At 40.1% G+C, this 21163-nt stretch overlaps 1 protein-coding gene across 9 annotated transcripts in view; it reads left to right on the top strand.

The window, feature by feature from the left end:
• The window catches only part of FIP2 (potassium channel tetramerization domain-containing protein / pentapeptide repeat-containing protein), a 95857-nt gene extending 85475 nt beyond the window's left edge, over positions 1–10382 (top strand). For 5 of the 9 annotated variants that reach the window (XM_088889883.1, XM_088889887.1, XM_088889885.1 and 2 more), the window contains one exon: positions 9868–10382. In XM_088889883.1, coding sequence (XP_088746009.1) covers positions 9868–10146 — 279 coding nt within the window. In that variant the 3' untranslated portion in view covers positions 10147–10382. The remainder of the gene's footprint in view (positions 1–9867) is intronic. The other 4 variants (XR_016077429.1, XR_016077430.1, XM_088889888.1 and 1 more) reach the window with 4 other exon arrangements.
• The last annotated feature ends 10781 nt before the right edge of the window (positions 10383–21163 follow it).

The raw sequence follows: 21163 nt of genomic DNA on the forward strand, positions 1-21163 counted from the left end.
TTTCTGCAAAACCGAATTTCAAACTCCTTGGATGGATGCAGCTGTGTGAGCCTAAAGTTTTCTGATGTTTTTCTCCAAAAACACAGCAGAGGACTGATGAGAATCAGCCCTCGCTATGTTGGTCCGAACTAGGGTTTTGGAATGCAAAGGGGGAAGAGAAAGCGAACAAGAGAGTGGAGAGTATGGGATGGTTCACCCCTCTCCCTCTAACCCTTTTTATATAGTCTGTAGAGAACACTGATGTGGGCCCCACAGCTACGGTCCCACTGTGTTCATAGGGCAGAAGGTGTTCTAGTCTGCCTAGGGTTAGTTATTGGTCATTTAGTTGTTTCAGTTGTTATTTATTTCAGTCTTATTTTTGCTCTATTTGTTATGTAAAGACTAAGGGCAGATCTGTCCTTTCCATGTAATGAGCATAACCTATAAATATTAATTAAAGTGGTGGCGGCAGAACATTAAGCTTCTGCTCCTCCTTTCAACTCTTGTGTTCTACTGCTTCTCCTCCCTCTTCCTCTTCTTTCCTCTTACCTTTCTTCTTATTTTCGATCCTGAAATCCATTAGGGTTCAAGACTGATAACAGTCCTGAACTTCTACTTGGTATCAGAGCTAGGGTTTCTCATGTGAGTCTAGTCCAGCCGACCACATGAGAACCATCTAAGGCTGGAAGCTGAGAAAGCAGAGTCATTGACTGGTTCTTGGAGATCTCCAGAGGATTAGTAGCTGTTTGAAGAAGTGCCACAGTTGCAGCGAGTTGGTGATCAGGAAGAATCAGAGAGGGATAGGGTTCGGGTAACCTTGGTAGGCAGCGAACTGCATCCTATTGTAAGTCTTTTATTTTCTAAGAGAAGTAATATTAGAGAAGATAGGTTGGACCTATCCAGCAAGGGTGGCCGAACCACTCTAGGGTTTTATCTCTCTATTCTCTAGGGTTTTGTCTCATCCCTGCGGCAAACCCTAGTATTGGACTGAACCTTGTGATCTTATCCCTGCGGCAAACCCTAATAGTTCTCCTCAACATTGATCAGTTTTAGGGTTTCATATTAACCCTAATACAAACCTTATCCGTACGGTACTGTCTGGAGTGTACGGCTTTTAGGACTGATTAAAACCTCAAATTGGCTTCAGCATATCAGATTGTTCTTCAAACTGTTTTTTAGTTTTCTTTTGGGGTTTCGAACTCTTCTAAGAGGGTGAAAACAGTTCGGACTGTTGCTGTTGTGTGTGGTTACTGATTTCAGATCAGTTTATACCTGTTTCATGTACATCTACTGTGAGTACAGATTGGTTCTATACTGATTTTGTGATTGTGGTTGATAGTCCAAGTGTTGGTTTTGACTGTAGTAACCCTTTTTTGAGACTTTTGACCAAAATGGAGTTTAAGAATCAGGCAGAAGGCAGTATTGGGAACAGCAGTTATGTGGTATGTGGGCATTGTAAGAAACCCAAACATACAAAAGAAACATGTTGGAAGCTACACCCTTATTTGATCCCGGCAAAGTTAAGAAGCAAGAAGGGTAACGTTCATGTGGCAGTGCATACTAATTCAGCACCCTCTGGCACAAGAGGCACATTCTTAGAGACCTTAGCCGCATTTCGGGCTGCTCTTATACAGTTGAAAGGGGAAGTTGGGAACTCAGCTCAGCCACCGCAGTCACCATTAGCCCCCGCCACATGTGCTTCCGCAAATTCAGGTACTCGAGCCTCAGCCTGCCATGCCTCAGCTCTAGGTACCACTGAACACTGTTGGGTAATAGATTCAGGTGCATCCGACCATATGACTAGCTTGCCTTCATTGTTTACCACTTATCATTTATCTTCTGGTAGGGATAAAGTATCTATTGTTGATGGCTCTCTTGTCCCCATTTCTGGCAAGGGTGACATCAAGCTATCGGATACCATCTCCTTGTCTTCTGTCTTACATGCCCCTAAGCTTGATACTAATCTCCTTTCAGTCAGTAGTATTACCAAACACATGAACTGCTCAGTAACCTTCTTCCCTGACCGGTGTGTTTTTCAGGACCTGAAGTCGAAGAAGGTGATTGGAACTGGCCGTGAGACGAATGGGATCTATCTGCTCGGGGAGAGTTCTCGTCAGAAAGAGTCAGGGGATAAGAAGTCACTTGTTTCCCAGAGTGTGAGTTCGGTTATGCCAAGCATAACCGATTGGGTCATTCGTCTTTTCGGTCCTTAAGGAGTCTGTTTCCTAATTTGTTTGAGTCTGTTGAGTTGTCCCAGTTGCAATGTGAGAGCTGTGAGTTTGCTAAACATTGTAGACACTCTTATTCGTTGAGCAATAAAAGGAGCAATCGTCCTTTTGATCTTGTGCATACGGATGTTTGGGGGTCATATCACATTCCTTCCATGGGTGGGTACAGATATTTTCTGTTGTTTGTTGATGACCATACCCGATTTTCTTGGGTTTATCTTATGCGTTCACGAGATGAGGTTCCCACCCTGACCCAAAACTTTCACCAAATGATCCTAACCCAGTTTGATGCCAAGATCAAAGTTCTTAGATCTGATAATGCAAAGGAATACTTTGCTAAGCTATTGGCTTCTTACCTTCTTACTCATGGGGTTATTCACCAGAGCACTTGCCCCCATACACCTCAGCAGAATGGGGTTGCAGAAAGGAAGAATAGGAACATCTTGGAGGTGGCTAGAAGCATTATGTTTACCTCCAATGTCCCTATTCGCTTCTGGGGTGATGCTATCCTCACGGCAGTATATCTTATTAATTAGGTTCCTTCCCGGGTTCTTGATATGTCATCTCCTTTTTCCCTTCTATACTCAGATGAGGAGTTGTTCACTGTTCCCCTCAAAACATTTGGTTGTACCTGTTTTGTTCAGCTTCTCGGTCCCCATCACTCCAAGTTCGCACCCAAGGCCTCCAAATGCATCTTTCTTGGTTATGCACAAACTCAAAAGGGTTATTGCTGCTATGATCCTATCTCAGGGAAGAAGTTTGTATCCATGGATGTCACTTTCTTTGAGGAGAAACCCTACTATTCTCGGGTCTCTCCTCGGGGGGAGAGTAGTGAGCGTGGAGTTTTGGGTTCTTTTCTTCAGGGGGAGTGCAGTGAGGGAAGGGTTAATATTAGTAGTGAGCGTGGAGATTTTGGTCCTTTTCTTCCGGGGGAGTGTAGTGAGGGCAGGGTTAATACTTTTGGGGCTGTTCCCTTACCTATTCCAGTGGGTGATGAGGGCTGCAGTAGCGAAGGTGGTCAGGGGGATCGGGAGTTGAGAGTCTATCACAGGTGATGCAGGTAGGTTGATCCTAGTCATCAGCAGTCCCGGCCAGCTCCAACCTCTTCTGCGGCTCCAAGTCCAGATATTACAGTCCCAGGGCCCACAGAGACTCCGTCCATTGTTGCTACCTCACCCCCTGCAGATGACCTTGACCTTCCCATTGCCATCCGTAATGGAAAACGGCATTGCACTACATCTACAGCCCACTGCATCTCCCAGTTTTTGTCCTATGATCGCCTATCTCCCTCCTACAGGTCCTATCTCACTTCCGTTGCTAATGTCCCTATTCCAAGAACAGTGCAAGAAGCCCTATCAGTCTCGGAGTGGAGAGGTGCAATGCAAGTTGAAATGGATGCCCTGTTGAAAAATAATACTTGGGAGCTAGTTGACTTGCCCAAAGGAAAGAAACCAGTTGGATGCAGATGGGTATTTACTGTGAAGCACAATGCGGATGGTTCCATTGAGAGGTACAAAGCTCGACTAGTTGCAAAAGGATTTACTCAGACTTATGGTATAGGTTACTTGGAGACATTTGCCCCGGTAGCCAAGATGACCACCATTCGGGTTCTATTATCTCTTGCAGCAAACTACACTTGGCCTTTGTACCAAATGGATGTTAAAAATGCCTTCCTGAATGGAGACTTGTAGGAAGAGGTTTACATGCAGTTGCCTCTTGGATTCTATGATACAGAGGCAGGTAAGAAAGTCTGTCGGCTCAATAAGGCATTGTATGGTTTGAAGCAGTCACCTAGAGTTTGGTTCAACAGATTCAGACTAGCCCTTGGGAAGTTCGGTTATGTACAGGCCCAGTCAGATCATACACTGTTCATCAAGAGGGTGAAGTCCTCACTGACACTACTTGCAGTATATGTTGATGATATTGTGGTGACAGGAAATGACAGCCATGAGATTGAGTCCCTCAAACAGCTCCTTCATCAAGAGTTTGAGGTGAAAGATCTGGGTACACTACAATATTTTTTGGGTATTGAGGTTGCTAGATCTAAACAGGGGATCTTTGTCTCTCAGAGGAAATATGTTCTAGATCTGTTGGCTGAAACTGGAAAGCTGGGTGTCAAACCTGCAGATACACCCATTGAACAGAACCATAGGATTAGTGCAAAGAGTGGGGAGCTGCTTGAAGACAAAGTTATGTTCCAGCGGTTAGTGGGGAAGCTCCTATATCTATGCCTCACTCGGCCAGATATCAGTTATGCAGTTAGTGTTGTCAGTCAGTACATGCATTCTCCTAGAACCACGCACCTTCTAGCAGCAGAAAGAATACTAGCATACTTGAAGAGATGCCTGGGTAGAGGTATACTGTTCAAGAACAATGGCAACATGAAGGTGGAAGTCTATACGGATGCCGATTGGGCTGGGAGTGTTGATGACAGGAGGTCTACCTCTGGATATTGTGCTCTTGTGGGAGGTAACCTGGTCTCTTGGAGGAGTAAGAAACAGAGTGTTGTCTCCAGATCTAGTGCTGAAGCTGAGTACAGATCAATGGCTAACGGAGTGGCTGAAATTCTTTGGCTGAGATCACTACTTGAGGAGTTGGGTATTGAGTATGAGAAGCCCCTGATGCTGTATTGTGATAATCAAGCGGCTATTAATATAGCACACAACCCAGTGCAGCATGACAGGACTAAACATATTGAAGTTGATCGACACTTGTACGAGAGAGGGTCTCATCACAAGAAGTTTGTCTCCCATACATCACCTCCAACATGCAGCTGGCAGATATCCTCACCAAAGCTGTACCACGGAAGAAGCTAGAGTCAGATCTATCCAAGTTGGGAATGATAAACATTTATTCCCAACTTGAGGGGGAGTGTAGAGAACACTGATGTGGGCCCCACAGCTACGGTCCCACTGTGTTCGTAGGGCAGAAGGTGTTCTAGTCTGCCTAGGGTTAGTTATTGGTCATTTAGTTGTTTCAGTTGTTATTTATTTCAGTCTTATTTTTGCTCTATTTGTTATGTAAAGACTAAGGGCAGATCTGTCCTTTCCATGTAATGAGCATAACCTATAAATATTAATTAAAGTGGCGGCGGCAGAACATTAAGCTTCTGCTCCTCCTTTCAACTCTTGTGTTCTACTACTTCTCCTCCCTCTTCCTCTTCTTTCCTCTTACCTTTCTTATTTTCGATCCTGAAATCCATTAGGGTTCAAGACTGATAACAGTCCTGAACTTCTACTTAGTCCAATTCAGATTTGGATTAGTACATTATCTTCTTAAGAGATTGGGTGTTCCATGCCCATATCTATACCCAAATTCGACCCATGTCACATGACAACTCTTGTAACCTCCTAAACTAATCTTATTAGTAATGGCCAATGGGCCTAAGTTCCATTTTCTTTAATGGATGACATATCTAGGTGTTGCATTGCCACTTGGGCCTGAATATTGTGTGGCATGGGACCTACAAAGGTCTTACACAAGTTCACATTGGTTCAGACCATCAAGTTGGGCTCAGTTTGTGCCCAACACTTAAACATAAGTGATCATTGGATTCAACCACCCTATGAAAGCCAAAGGATAATGGACTTATATAAGATAAAACCCATCAGGTTATCAGCTCTCTAATGGTCTCTTGCCCTTAACCTCTTACTGCTTAATAATCAAGACACTGCTTACAGGGAAGGGCCTCTTCCTGACTACAAAATGTAGTGTCATACCTCGAATAGATCTCTAAATCAACAACTTTTGCAAACCTTTTTCAAAAAAAATAGCATATGTATATGTATATGTATACGTATATGTATATGTATATGTATATGTATACGTATATGTATACGTATATGTATATGTATATGTATATGTATATGTATATGTATATGTATATGTATATATATATATTGCAAATCCAATTTCAAATACTATTAAAATCCATTGCTAGGAGTTTTAAGTTTTCATTAGAGAGAGTGCAAACATCAATATTCACTTTGTCTAACAAAGGGGCTGATTCTATCGCTATGATCACCCACTCAAGTGATTTATTAAACTGCTTCAACATGCCCAAATATTTGACCCTTGATGGATTTTACTGGTTGGCATATCAAAAGCAATTCAGTAGTAGAAAGGTGTTGAAATAAAAATCTGTAAAAGAAAAGAATATTTCTTATAGAAGAAGAGAAGAAAGGAGAAAAGGAAGAGAAGAGATTTGAGAGAGAAAAGAGAGCAATAATGTTGGCTGCCCTCTTCACTGTAACTGCTCAAAAAGGATCCAACAAGAGTGTTGTGGTCCCCACATCCTATCTAAACAATAAATAATCAAAAACAACCACTATAGACTACACGATTTGTCTAAAACCTCAACACTCCCCCTCAAGTTGGAAGTAAATGTCACACATTCCCAACTTGCATAGATTGTATTCAGGCTTATCTTTGCAACCCCTTTAGCGAAGACATCAACCAATTGTAGTTTAGAGGAGACATAAAGCAAGCAGACTTCTCCAGTTGTCACCATTTCTCTTACGAAGTGTCTATCAACCTCAATGTGTTTAGTCCTGTCATGCTGAATTGGATTGTGGGCAATATTGATTGCAGCTTGGTTGTCACAATATAACATCATTCGCTTTTATTCCAATCTCATTCAATAGAGATCTCACCCAAAGCAGTTCTGAAACACCATGAGCCATAAATCTATATTCAGCCTCTACACTTGATCTAGCCACAACTAACTATTTTTTACTCTTCTATGAGACCGAGTTTCCTCCCACAAAGGTGCATACTCCTGATGTAGATCTCCTCTCATCTAAACTATTTCCTTGGCAACCTCACATGCAACATTGTACTCGACTTCGGTCGTAGAGTTTGCTATGGACCCTTGTTTGCTATTTCTCCAACTGACAACACAGGATCCAATCATAAAGATATATTTAGACATAGACTTTCTATCACCTAGATCAAACTAGAAATTGACATCTATGTAACCAATCTTTAGTTCTTAGATATTTTAGTGTGTTGTAGGGATGGCAACTTCTACCTACCTAGTAGGTACCCACCCCAATGGGGCAGGTTGTTTTTGCTTAAAGGACAGGTTTTGGGATTCTACAACCTGTATAGGTACAGGTAGGGTACAATATTAAATGTTGAATTTAATAATATTTTGAATTTTATGTGAAGGATAATTGATAGTTTGGTGTTTTTTAAATGTCGTAATCAAATAGCTAAAAATTTTGTTGTTTGTTTATATTATTTTACTTATTTATTGCTTATATATAATAAGAAATAATAGGAAATTAGATGCGGTTTGGATTTTCAAAATCCCCCTATATGGGTTTTGGGGTGGGTATGGGTAAGGAGGTTTAGAGAGGTGGGAGGTTTACAAAAGCTTCCCCAAACCTGCCTCGTTGCCATCCTTATATGTTGTTCACAGTTGTCCAATGCTTTATTCATGGGTTGGATTGAAATCTGCTTACAACACTAACGGCTTGAGATATGTTAAGTCAAGTGCACAACATAGCATACATTATGCTCTCTTCTTGGAATCTTGCATGTTGAATTTCTTGACTATCTTGTCAATGTAAATAGACTGAAACAATCCAACCAACCGCATTGATCTATCTCTATAGAGTCAAAGTCCCAAGATATAAGAAGCTTCTCCAACAAGATCTTTCATGGAAAATTATTGTAAGAGCAATATTTTCACTGTTATTAACATTCCTACGTCATTCTCAATGAGCAAAATGTCATCTACGTATAGAAGTAAGAATGCAACCTTGTCTCCCACTATCTTTCTATAAACATAGGGTTCAACCAGATTTTTCTCAAAGTCAAATTCTTTGACAATTGAGTCAATCTGGACGTTCCAACTTCTTGAATATTGCTTTAATCCATATATGGGTGTGTTGAGCTTACACACCATGTGTTCTTGACCTTTGGTAACAAATCCTTCTGGCTGTTGTTGACATCCATTTACCAAATTCCATTATCATAGGGTGCAGCTATAGCCAACATCTCGGTTGTGTTATCTGTTACCTATGTTATTAATTGTATGCCTTCTCGGTTGTTGAATTATAAGACCCCACATCAACTCCTCTTCCTTAAAGCTTTGTTGTTTTCAGTTCCTATGCATATGTTTGGATGTCAGTCTTTTGTCCATGACTTGTCTACCACTCAGGGTAAACTTGATCCTAAAGCCATTCCCTACATCTCCCTTGGTTATTACCTTTTCTTGAAAGGGCTACAAGTGTTTTTACCCTGTGTCTCACAAGTACTTTATCTCCATGGACGTCTCCTTTGAGTTTGACCCCTTCTTTTCTGTTTCTCCTAAAGGGGAGTATAGGGTTGAGAAGAAACTAGTTCAGGTTCTGTTTCCTCCTCCCAATATTCTTTCTCCCTATTGTGTCTTCCTTTATATCATTGCAAGCTCAACTAAGTTCAAGAGTCGTGGATTAACTTCAAGCCATGCAGCCGATATCATCAGGTTCTTCGAAGGAAAATCCTCCTCAGCTAGGTACTCCCATCCCTATTGATGTCCTTGATCCTATTGATATTGTTGTCCTTGCTGCTAGTGATCTAGACTTTCCTATTGCTAAAAGGAAGGGTGTCAGATCTTGTTCCACCAATCATCCCATTTAGCATTATGTTTCCTATGAAAATGTCCCACCCTCCTTCCGTGCTTTCCTTTCTTCCATTGATAGTGTCCCCATCCCCAAAACTGTTGCAGAGATTCTATCTATTCCTAAATGGACTGATGCAATAAAGGAAGAAACCAGTGCTCTATATAAGAATGGTACATGGGAACTGGTGGAAAAGAAGATAGAGGAGGATGAGTTACATTATTCCCTCTTAAGTGATAACTAAGGAATGAGTACGCTTAATATTCTTTTAGATATCTCAAAGATACTTATTGATAAAAAAATGATATCTCAAAAATTCTATACCACCTTTTTCATGCTAAATGCATCACTTAAAAACATAGAAGAAACATGGGACCACACACTAACTAAACATATAGAACGCTTAACCATCTTAAGAGCATGGAGTCAGTATCATACCATAAAATTATAATAAACAATTCAGCTTTCATTACTATGAGAATCTTGAGAAGTTTTGATTGGGATTGAATCTTCTGCATATTATATTGGGTCCACCTGAGTCAGCAACCAACGTTCTGGGCTTGCTTAAGTGGGATCAATTTTGAGGCACTTGGGTTCAACTCAATGATTTATTAGGCTTGGGTTTGTTCATGAATATTTGTTGGCCCATGGAACTGATTTGGGATCTCATTGATACCTGATCGTCAGACCATCATGAGAGCCATTCGAGGTCTATAATGACCTGGAGGAAAATTGGGTTCAACTTACCCTACACTTTTGCCCTGCATCATATGTAAAGTTGTATTCTTATAACAAAACCCTCTTTTTTTTTTAATTGTACGTCTTTCAGAGTTAAAACAGGAACAGGACTTATTTTTTGTACTGCAAACTCTACCCACTGCTTCATAAACTTAGAAAATACGTACTCTAGATGTTGAGCCTTGATAGTTTCAGAGACCGAGTACACGTTACATTGTCGTCTCATAAAATGCAACATGTGATTGTTTTTCATATAATGACAAGGAATTTGTGAATTATTTACATTTGCTCTTTCTGTTTCTTGATAAGCTAAGTTTTATGGGCTCTCTTACTGCACTTTGCATCTGAAACCTCTCAGCACTTGGAGGGTGCAAAACTCGATGGTGCAAATTTGCTTGGAGCAATCAGGTGAAAGGAAAGTTCTTTACATTCAATATCAGAAAAGTTTACTCCTGTACGTGTATCCAGAAATCTACTACAATGTCTTTCCTTGTGTATCCTGGACTCTAATGTGGAAACGAAGATCTGTCAAGTTCTGGTTGCCAAATCATGTGTGTGTATACTCCAGTGTTTTGCCAAAGGTACTATTATAACATGATCTTGTTGTATAATATAGAGATACCAACAGGCTGGATTGGGTTTGTGGAAATGCTAAAGGTGAACGTAGTCTAATTTTAAGGTTCTCTAATACAAGATCACTCTGATTGGTCTTATAAACATTTACATGATATTTGCTTTCTCATTAACCAAACATTGCAATTTTGGGAAGGATGTATCCCAACTTTGTGAAATTTAGTGTCATGTTCTCTACTATGGAGTGTGTGGAAAAGTATTTTGCAAACCATCTCCAAAAGTAAACTATTTATTAGTATAAAAGCATTTGGCAAATCGATTTTAAACTTATTCGAAATCTACTGCCAAGAAATTTAGATATCCATCTGCTATAGTCCCATCTTTGATTGCACCAACACCAACATACCTAGGTACAACCCCAAAGGGATCCCCTAGTAGCAAATCAAAAGCAAAAATATCTGATTGGTCTAGTTCAATGTTTCACAATCAAACCCCTCTTTTGATGATCCGCCATATGATGTGACAATTTCACTTGATATGCTTTGATTTTGAGTGGGCTCTAGGCTCCTTCACTTGAGCTATGGGTCTAATATGGAACGACCCCAGCTCCTAGACTAACTTTTTTATGCGCATGGTTTCCTTGGTAGCCTCACTAATAGTTTATGTATTTGGCTCCAATTCGGGATCTACTGCAGAACCCTATTAACTACTCTTACAATCCACAACACCCGATCCCAGATGGGTAATAGCACGCAAAGGATGTTGCAGGCCTATCTCGCAAGTTTGTATCACAACTTTGATGTTGCAATTTTCATCATAGTAAAACATTATGGTATCGCGTTGTATTGATATCCCTTATCGCAATGAGGCCATCATGATTCTACAACGTAATTATATCCTATGATTTCATATTTCTATTTACCACTGCTTTTTATTATTCGTTCATTGTACATGGATCAACACATAACATTCTTACACTAAATCTCCCATCACGAGTCTACCCAAGGCTTCAAAAGGAGGGACTAGCAACACTTGTGCTCACATGCTCACATCCAAGGTAACCCCGCATGGACACGTGACAAGGCCCAACTAGTCCAGATGTCACCGACCTAACAACTTTGTAACAAACTCTAAAGGAACTTCACGAAAGAGGAAAGTTTCCTAGAAAATACATAAATAGGGTTTCCTAAAGAGATCCATCACGCATTTATACTCTCACACTGTAAGCTCTACTATTCCTAGTTGAGGACTCTCTTCCTGCCTAAAGCTTCCCTCCTAGATCTCAAATTCAAGATCTGAGAATTCCTACCTCTCCTCAGCTTCCCAATGACCCTTATTGTATAGCCATTTGTCATCTTTCGGGCAGGCCTCTATAGTGCCTTTCACAGAGACTTACATTTAGAATATCTAGTTGTGTTCTTAATCAAGGAGATGGTATCCAAGAAGGTGAAGACCTCAAAAATACTCTGGTCTCGGAGGCTCAATTCAAGTATGAAGAAGGCAAGGAGATCAAGATCCTTGCCAACAAAGTCTATAGCCTTGGGGATTGGGTTGCTAGTATTGAAGGCCGCCTAGAAAACATAGCCACCAACCTCCAAAAGGTCAACTGAATCGACCGATAGGAGTAGCAACATAATGAGATGAAAGAAATGATCCTACAACTTCTTCAGTGACATCAACAATAACTGCAGCCACATGTGAGGTTACCACAGATGTCACAACTAGTAGCTTTAAAGATATCGGATCTCGCGCTTATGTTCTTGGTGAAGAATGGAACCCAAGTTGTGCTTTTACAACTACCACCAAGGCACCAACCATCATGTGAGGTCACCACACACTGTTCTTACAACACATAATAGAAAATATTAGGTGGAGGGCCCAAGTAGCTCAAGTGCTAAAAAGGCCTAGCGAAGAGGACTAGATTGCTATGGTCCTAAAGTGCTTCAACATAAAACACTCAAGCAGGCTAACACTAACCCATCACCTGACTTTCCATTACATAATCTACATCGGCTATCAAATCAAAGACTCATTAGTAGTCGGTAGAACAATCCCACTTGTTCCTTCTACAAACAAGATCTGTAATGCACTCACCAGCGACAAAAAGCCCATAAGGGCTGGATCTTCCCAGCCGAATGTCAACCAACTTTCAATCAACTACAAGACTCAACCAATTGTAAATAATGCAGGAAAAGCATCAGTCTATGAAAGTAAACTGGAACAGAATCAGCATAGCCAAAGCAATCAACCTAGGTAGTACAGGAGTTAGTACCCCTAGAGACAGGACAGAGAGTACTAACTTAGGTAGTCCCATGAGCCAATTGCTCCCAGGCCTTCTTGAGATGGACCTTTTGTCTCCCTTAGCACTCAGGCCACCTCTGGACCCTTTACCATCATAGTTTAACAGAAATGCTATTTGTGAGTTTCATCATGTACCAAGTCACTGAACCAACAAATGTCATGTGCTAAATAATGTCATATAGGACCCAATAGACAAGAAATAGATCACTATCCCAAGTTCAAGCAATCAATAGTAGCCAAACATCACTACAAACCCATTACCTAGGCATCAGGTCGGCACTTTGCAGGCCAAGATGGATAGTCCAACCATTTATCCAAAAAAGTTCATTAGACCAATCCAACCGGTAAATCTTATACCGACAGTCTCAACAGTATCGGAGGTGTTAGACCTCACATCATTGATCAGTTCAATCAAGGAGGCAAAGAAATCAATGGAATTGGGAACTATGGCTACAGTTCATTGGTGGGCTAAATTGACCTTCGACCTGACATAATTCATCACCAAGATATAGTTAGAAGAGAATGTGAATATGGTCCTTCCCAGTTGTCAATGAAAAAATCTTCTATGTTCCAGGACCAGTTACGTTTGACAAGCTAGTTGGAGGCACAAAATATGAAGAAGTTGGACTCACATTTCCTACCAGAATGCTCTAGAGGAGTCAATGAAACACCCATCTCGACTTGTGACTCTTGAAAAGGTAATCCAAATAGGTCAGCAAAGCCAGAATGGTCAACCAAAAGTCAACATCCTATGTTCCTAGAGGACATGATCAAGATGGGACAACAAAACAAGGCTCTAAGAATCAGCTACCCTGTGTTGTTAGAAGAGATCTTCTAAGAAGGACAAATGAACCAATCATCTAAAGACAACAAGGACTAGCTGACGTGACATATAGGATTGGAAGTGACAGGCATTTTAAACCTCCTAAACTAAAATGGCACCCGACTAGACAAGGGATAGGTGAAGCCTCCACATCCATGACACCTCTAGTAGTGTCACCAATAGTACAAGAGCATGTATAAAACAAAAGTCAGGCACACATCCCCAACTAACATTTTGGTTTGGGGATTATTAATGACCTCTCTTGGCTATAGAAAGGTAGTGATGGACCTTCTTAGCCAAGCACACATCCCAAATGATATATAAGGCCTTAACACTTGGCTCACACCATTGCAAGCTTGGGCCAAACCCGCACATACTTTCATAGACCAAAATTTGCTAAAGGAAGGGGTCAACAATACAAATGTCCTTAATATAACTTTAGATTGCATGAATCAAAGGGCCCCCCTCTACTTGTTAGACAATGAGGTATGGTTGAATGTATATCCACTCTATGTCACACAGTATTTGGGTCTAGAAGACAATCTCCATCCTTGTAGGTTATAGTCAAAGCCTTTGACAATCATGAAATAGAAGTAGAAGGGGTGGTCACCCTCGACTTTACAATAGGGATGGTCTAATTCCAAGTTACTTTTGTTGTCATTGATACACTTGCAAATTTTAACCTTTTGTTCAGGAGGCCATGGTTGCATTCAACAGGGACAATACCCTCATCCCTCCACTAAAGGATTAAGTTCTACGATGCTAACATGGAGATCCAAAATTACACTCTAGAATCCATGTCACTACAAAGTGAGTTGGCATTGTTAGAAGAGTACAATTCAAAAAAAAAAAAAAAAAAAAAAAACCGATGATGAGAACATTACCCTTATGCTAGGGTCTTCTAATATCATGATAGTGTGGACCTTGAGATCCATAGGATATGTGTCTAAGGCTGGGTAAAAAACAACAAGGCATTATTGAACTAATCTCAATACCACAACCAAAGGGAAAGTCTTGGCTAGGGCACAGACCAACACAGGTAGAGTTTAAGGCAGCTTGATTAAGGGAACTCATTCCAATTGTACCTTAAACATTGAACTTAAATTACTATTTCATTAAGGCAAGAAAAAAAAACAGACCTGCCAACCCCTAAGTTAGACGCAAGGACCATAAACACTAGGTGGGAGGAGGAAAGATTTCCAAAAGTTTGACTATTACAAGTGTGAAATCCAGTTGCTTGAGTTTGAAATGTTAAACAATGTATGCCTTAGCTCCAATCAGATTGATGTACAATTGACATTTATTGTAAATGAATAAAAGTACATAATTGATTCATGTTATATTTGGTATGTTTCTGTGTAATTACCCTTAAATTCGACACTTATGAGACTTGTGTTAGTTTAGAATGTTTACAGCCATTGGATAGACCTGGGGGAGTTTATCCTGCCAAGGCTGACAGTAATATGCTGCCAAGTCGGTTGGGGCAGTTTGTCTCAGCTGCCAGGGTTATACCTGAAGTACATGTAGTGTGGGTTTGCTTGAAACTCTAAAACAGATCATTTTCTAGTTATGCCCTGGACCTTGGAAACAGATGGGTAAAACTGAAAAGTTACACCTAACCCCTAGACTCGATTATGGTACTGAACTAGGTGTTGGATTGGGCTGTCTTTGATATGCCAATTAGTGAAATCCTTAGCGGGGGTCAAAACATGGGTATGTTTGGGCAATTTGAGAATTCACTAGAGTGGATGGTCATAGTGACAGAATCAGCCCCTTTGTTGGACAAAGTGAATGATCGGGGACAACACTCTCTCTAATGGAAACCTAAACTATCGGCAGTTGATTTCAAACTTATTTGAGATTTGTTTTGCAAAATTTATTTATATAGATATATATATATATATATATATATATATATATATATATATATATATATATATATGTGTGTGTGTGTGTGTGTGTGTGTTTTATGAAAAACGTTTTCAAAGGTTTTAATTCTCGAGATCCATCTTAAGCAAAGAGTGTGATACTGTACCTTGTAGCCGAGGGAGAGGTCCTCTCTTGTCGGGTAGTGTTTGATCATTATGGGTTGAGAGGTCAAGTGTAAGACCATTTAGGGCTTTTATATTTGATGGGTTAATCTCACTTAACACCATAGTCTTTGGGCCTTCATAAGGTGGTTGGACTTAATGACCATTTAGTGTAAATGTTGGGCCAGTTAAGAGCCCATATTGATGGACTCATGGATTCACTGTGTTTAATAGTGAATTCGGCCAGGCCTTGTAACAGAGGCTAGGCTGAACTCATATGGATTTTGTAAATATCAATGTTAGGGTCCCCACGCCATACAAAAAGAGCCAAGCTAACCAGCAATTAAAAGGGGAAGTGAGCCCACTTACTTAATGGACCTAGGGCCTAAGATTAATATGATTAATCAATATGGGCAAATTTGGGTTTAAATATGGGTTTGGATCAGCAGATAAGGATAAGAGGATAAGTCTTATCCACTTAAAGAGCCCATATCCAAATATAGATTTGGACTAGGCAACTCCTAATCAGATTAGGAGATAAACTCTTTAAGATCTATTTAAATAGAGGAGGGTGAACTGCTAAAAGGTTACACACTACTTTTAGTTCTCCCAATCCTTCTGCTCTTGCCGCCACATACCCTATTTGATCTCCATTCTTGGACAGATCAAGATTGGAAGTTCATTCTGATTTTTTCAAGAAAAATAAGATCTGAATTCGTGCTCACCTCCCTTGCTTGATCTTTGCTGAAAAATTGCAGTTCTTGCTAAATGACTGCATTGTTGATCCTGCTTCATCTCAAGTTGTGCTATCTTCAATGGAGGCAGGATTTGGTATCCTCTTTGGGCATGAACACCTACTTTGGGAGCTACATTTGTGGACTCCGTATCAGGTATAGCCCCCCCTTTATTTTGATTTCAGATCTAGTTCGATTTGTTTCAAGAACAATCCTTGAAAAATGCAGTTTTTTTTCTAAAACTAGGAATACGATTCACGGAAGAAATAAGAAATTTTTGAAACTTCGCCCAGCCACCCTACATGGTTCGGCCATCCATATGATGGATCTCCCTTCCCTTCAATGGTATCAGAGCTAGGTTCAAGTCTTGAACCAAATTTAGACTAGATCTGAAGCAACACAAATCGGCAGAAATTATTCTACCCGATTTGCGCAAATTTGTAGTTTTTTCTGAGAATTCAGTTCACAGATTTTGGGCGTTTGATCTAAAATTAATTCTTTATTATTCTGCAATAATTATGGAATGGTTCTATGATTATTTCTTAAATATTTGGGTTGTTCGTGTGATGGAGATCGAATTCTTTTATGGCACCAAGATTTGCGCACCCTGCAGTTTATTCTATTCAATTTTGGTCTGTAAATATTTTTTATTTTTAAACAAAATGTATAGGACTCGATCTGATGTAATTAATAGAAAATTAGGTTTTTCTATTTTTTTACATTGGAAGATTTGTTGGAATGCGCGGAGGAGAAGAAGAAATTTTGTAGAAAAGAAATTTGCAATCTACGATTTGTAGAAAACAGTTTTGCTATCTATGATTAACCTTTTTCTTGTAGGTTAGCAGTCTGTCTGGATCATCACACTTACAACCCCTTGATTATGTTTTCTTGTTGTTCTTGATTGTCAATTTTGGCTGTAATTAATTTCATATCATAATCTTGATTATTGGATCATGTATTGGACACCAAACCCTAGGCCGAATTTGACCTAGTTTGGTCCAAATTGGTTGGACCAAACCCATGGTTCAATGGGGTCCATTCTCAGCCCATGGATCACATTTTAGGTGACCCAAATTCGGTTATGGGCCAAGGGTTTGATGGCCCATCACATGATGCGGTTCGGCCCACCCCTGTAAAACCCTGATTTGCTAAGTTAAAGAAAAATCAACCCATTTACAACATAACAACTATATGGGCCAAACTTCTTTTTTCAATTTAGCCCATATACCTAAATGGTATTATTTGATAATACATGGGCCTTAATGGGTTGATAATGTGGTAACTTAATTATTTAGGGTTTTACAGATTATTTAATTAATTGGATCAATTTATGCATGTGGATGTGATTGTATGTGATGTGCTGAATGTGATTCGTACATGGGCCATAAGTACTTGGCCCACGTTTAATCGTTAGTGGCTCTTTGCGAACACCATGGATGAACGCACATCATTGCCATGGTGCCCTAAAGATCATCGGATGATCTCCCTTCTCAATGGGCCTCAGATCAGCTTCCTCCCAAGAGGAACCATGCGGAACCCTAGCCCATTTTGGGCCCACTTGAATCTGACTTTATGAAAGTCAGTGGGAGCCACTTTGGTTTGACCTAAATCAGATCTAGGGACGTTTCAACTTGTTCCCTCCAGTTATATAAGTGCATGTGATAGGGAAATTCATATAATGAATTCTCTAAAGGCCATCTGCCATTAGCATGAAGATGGGTTATATTGGCAATGAGGAGATGCACCATAAAATTGGGTTGTCCATTTGCTGGTCCAGTTTTATGGATTGCTTCATAAGATGATAAGATTGCCATAGACCGATGTGGGAGGGGCCTATTCTAAAATGGAAGACTCTCTCACGGTACCTTGGGGTCCACGATATGACGGGTTAGCACTTGCTGGACAGAAAAGTTTAACCTAAAATGGCAATGAACCTTGTCTGACAAAGGCCAAAGGGAAAGCTCATAAGATGAGTGGATATGATCCTTCATAGAAAGTGGTAGGGTTTTGCAGCTGAAATAGTTGGCTCCATGCACTTATGTGATTTCCCACATTTCCAGAGACATAATCGTGTCTCCGTCACTGAGATGGTAGGGAAATCTCAGAGATGAATAAATGGAGATGGAACATAGATAAAAGACCTTTCTATGTAAATAACATGAACCAATTTTGGTCGTTGACTAATTTATGTTGCCTTTTATCATAAATGAAAAACGGACAATTCGCCAAATTGTTGGATGGTAACAAGTTTAAGGGACGCTGACTGGTTCTATAACCTTATGTTGGTTCTAATGTCCAAGAAATTGGACAAGGTAGCCAAAAACCCTGCACCGGAACGTCCGGGTGACAGAGCTTCCAAGGCCCATAAGAAGAAATATCAAGAATGAGAGGAGAAGAACTCTCTTGCCCGGTGTTACATCATAGCCTCCTTAGACAATCTGATACAAAGATAGTTCGATAAGATCGAAGTGTCCAAGGATATCATAGATAGTCTGAGGACAATGTATGAAGAGTAGAATCGTTCTACTAGATAGAAGGTCCTAAAATTGTTTATGACCACATAGATGTCTAAGAACCAATAGGTTCATGACCATTGTCTTAAGATGATGGGCTACATTAACGAACTGGAGGCTCTCGGCACAAGGCATCGGATGCGTGTCATTTTTGCAAACAGACCTGACACTAGAAAAGGAACTGTCCTCAATATCTGGAGACCAACAAAAAATAAGGTAATTTCGAATCTTTTGTCATAGAGACCAATATGTTGGTCACTTCTACATCTTGGTGTATTGACTATGGGGCTTCTACTCATGCATGTAACAAATTGCAGGGGTTCAAAGAAGGCTGAGTGACGGAGAAGTGACGCTTTACTTGAGGACTTCTGCAATAGTTGCAGTTACAGCTATAGAAACTATAGATTTATTTTTCAAAGAAGGAATTGTTACACTTAAAGATTGTCTTTATGTACCTACTTTGAGAAAAATCTAATTTTTGTTTCAAAATTGTGCAAGGATGGTTATTCTATTTTGTTTAGTAATACGATTACTATTAAACTGAATAACAAATTATATGCTTACGGAGAACGTGAGAATGGTCTCTATGTCCTCCATCCTTCTCTGGAAACAAACATAACCGAAACTACGTCGAAAATCATCTCTAAGAAAAGACCATATGATACGGTTAATCCCACGTGCCTGTGGCATTACCGACTTGAACACATTAATATAGATCCTATCACACGGTTGGTAAAGGATGGTCCTTTGGATTTTCTAACTGTTGAAGATCTTCCAACTTGTGAACCTTGCCTTCAAGGTAAGATAAAGAAAACAATCATTTACAAGAAAGCCTGAAAGATCTACAGGCACACTTGACCTGATGCATACTGATGTATGTGGTCCCATGAATGTTAAGATACGTAACCAGCATGTTTATTTTATAATATTTACCGATTATTTCTCTCGGTATGGCTACACATACCTAATCAGACATAAGTCTGAATCCTTTGAAAAAGAGTTGAGACAAGAGGTCGAGAAACAGTTGGGGAGACGGATCAAGGTCCTTCGATCAAATCGAGGAGGCGAATATCTCTCTGACGAATTCAGTGACTACTTAAAGGACAATGGGATTGTATCATGTTTGTTCTGTAGCTACAGTATTTTGAACCAGGAGAAGAGAATAAAAAGAAGAAGAAAATGAAGAGAACAGTCGAACTTGATAGACTAAACCCTATTAGTCGACCCTTAATATGGATTAGCCTCTAATTAGTAGTACAAAGACTAAGCTGCCCCCACTTAAGTATGGAACAGGAAGTCTCTATTAAAACTGCCACATAAGCACATAACTTAACAGAAATAAAATGACTAATCTACCCTTATTCAGCTAGCTCTAACACTCCCCCTCAAGCTGGAGAATATATGTCATATAATCCCAGCTTGTTACATATATAGTTCACTCTCCCTAAGCTTAAGCCTTTTGTAAACAAATATGCCCATTGATCACTTGAGCCCACATGTTTTGTGCTTATCTCTCTAGTAAGGACCTTCTCCCTCATAAAGTGGCAATCAATCTCTATGTATTTTGTTCTCTCATGAAAAACAGGGTTGGATGAGATGTGGAGTGCAGCTTGATTGTCATAGTACAATTTCATAGGTCTATCCATGGAGAACCCGATTTCTTGTAGGAGATTCCTCAGCCATACTAATTCACATGTAGTGTGTTCGATGGCTCTGTATTCGGCTTCAGCACTGCTCCTTTCCACAATCGTCTGCTTCTTACTCTTCCATGTCACAAGATTTACTCCAAGAAATGTGCAGTAACCTGTAGTAGATCTTCTATCAGACACAGAGCCTGCCTAATCTGCATCTGTATACCCAATTACTTCAAGTTTTCCTCCTGGTTTGTACAATAACCCACGGCTTAGAGCTCCCTTCAGGTACCTTACAATTCTAAGAACTGCATCCTAGTGAGGTATCCGAAGGTTCTGCATAAATTGGCTCACCACACTGACTGCAAAGGAGATGTTTGGTCTCGTGATAGTCAAATAGTTCAGCTTCCCCACTAGTCGCCTATACCTTTCAGGATCATCAAATATTTCCCCTGTATCACTGCTCAACTTAGCATTTGGCTCCATGGGAGTTTCAGCCAGTTTTGCACCTAACAGTCATGTTTCATCCAGCAGATCAAGAACATATTTTCTTTAGCATAGGTTTACACCTTGTCTTGATCTAGCAACTTCTATACCCAAGAAATACTTCAATGTCCCAAGGTCTTTTGATTGAAAATGATTTTGCAGAAAGACCTTTAGTTTATCGATCCCCAATTTGTCACTATCAGTTATGACAATATCATCCACATAGACCACTGATAAAATCTTTCTAGCTTCTGAATTATAGTTGAACACCGAGTGGTCAACCTGGCATTGTTTCATTCCAAAATTCTTCACCACTTCACTAAACTTCCCAAACCAAGCACGAGGCGATTGTTTCAACCCATAAATTGCCTTTTTCAATCTGCACACCTTACCATCCTCCCCCTGAACAACAAACCCAAATGGTTGCTCTATATATACCTCCTTCATAAGGTCACCATGAAGGAAGGCATTTTTAATGTCAAGTTGAAACAAGGGCCAATCATACATAGTTTCTAGGGA

Source organism: Nelumbo nucifera, chromosome 6, assembly GCF_055504915.1.
Source record: "Nelumbo nucifera cultivar China Antique chromosome 6, China Antique-T2T, whole genome shotgun sequence".
Lineage (NCBI taxonomy): Eukaryota > Viridiplantae > Streptophyta > Magnoliopsida > Proteales > Nelumbonaceae > Nelumbo > Nelumbo nucifera.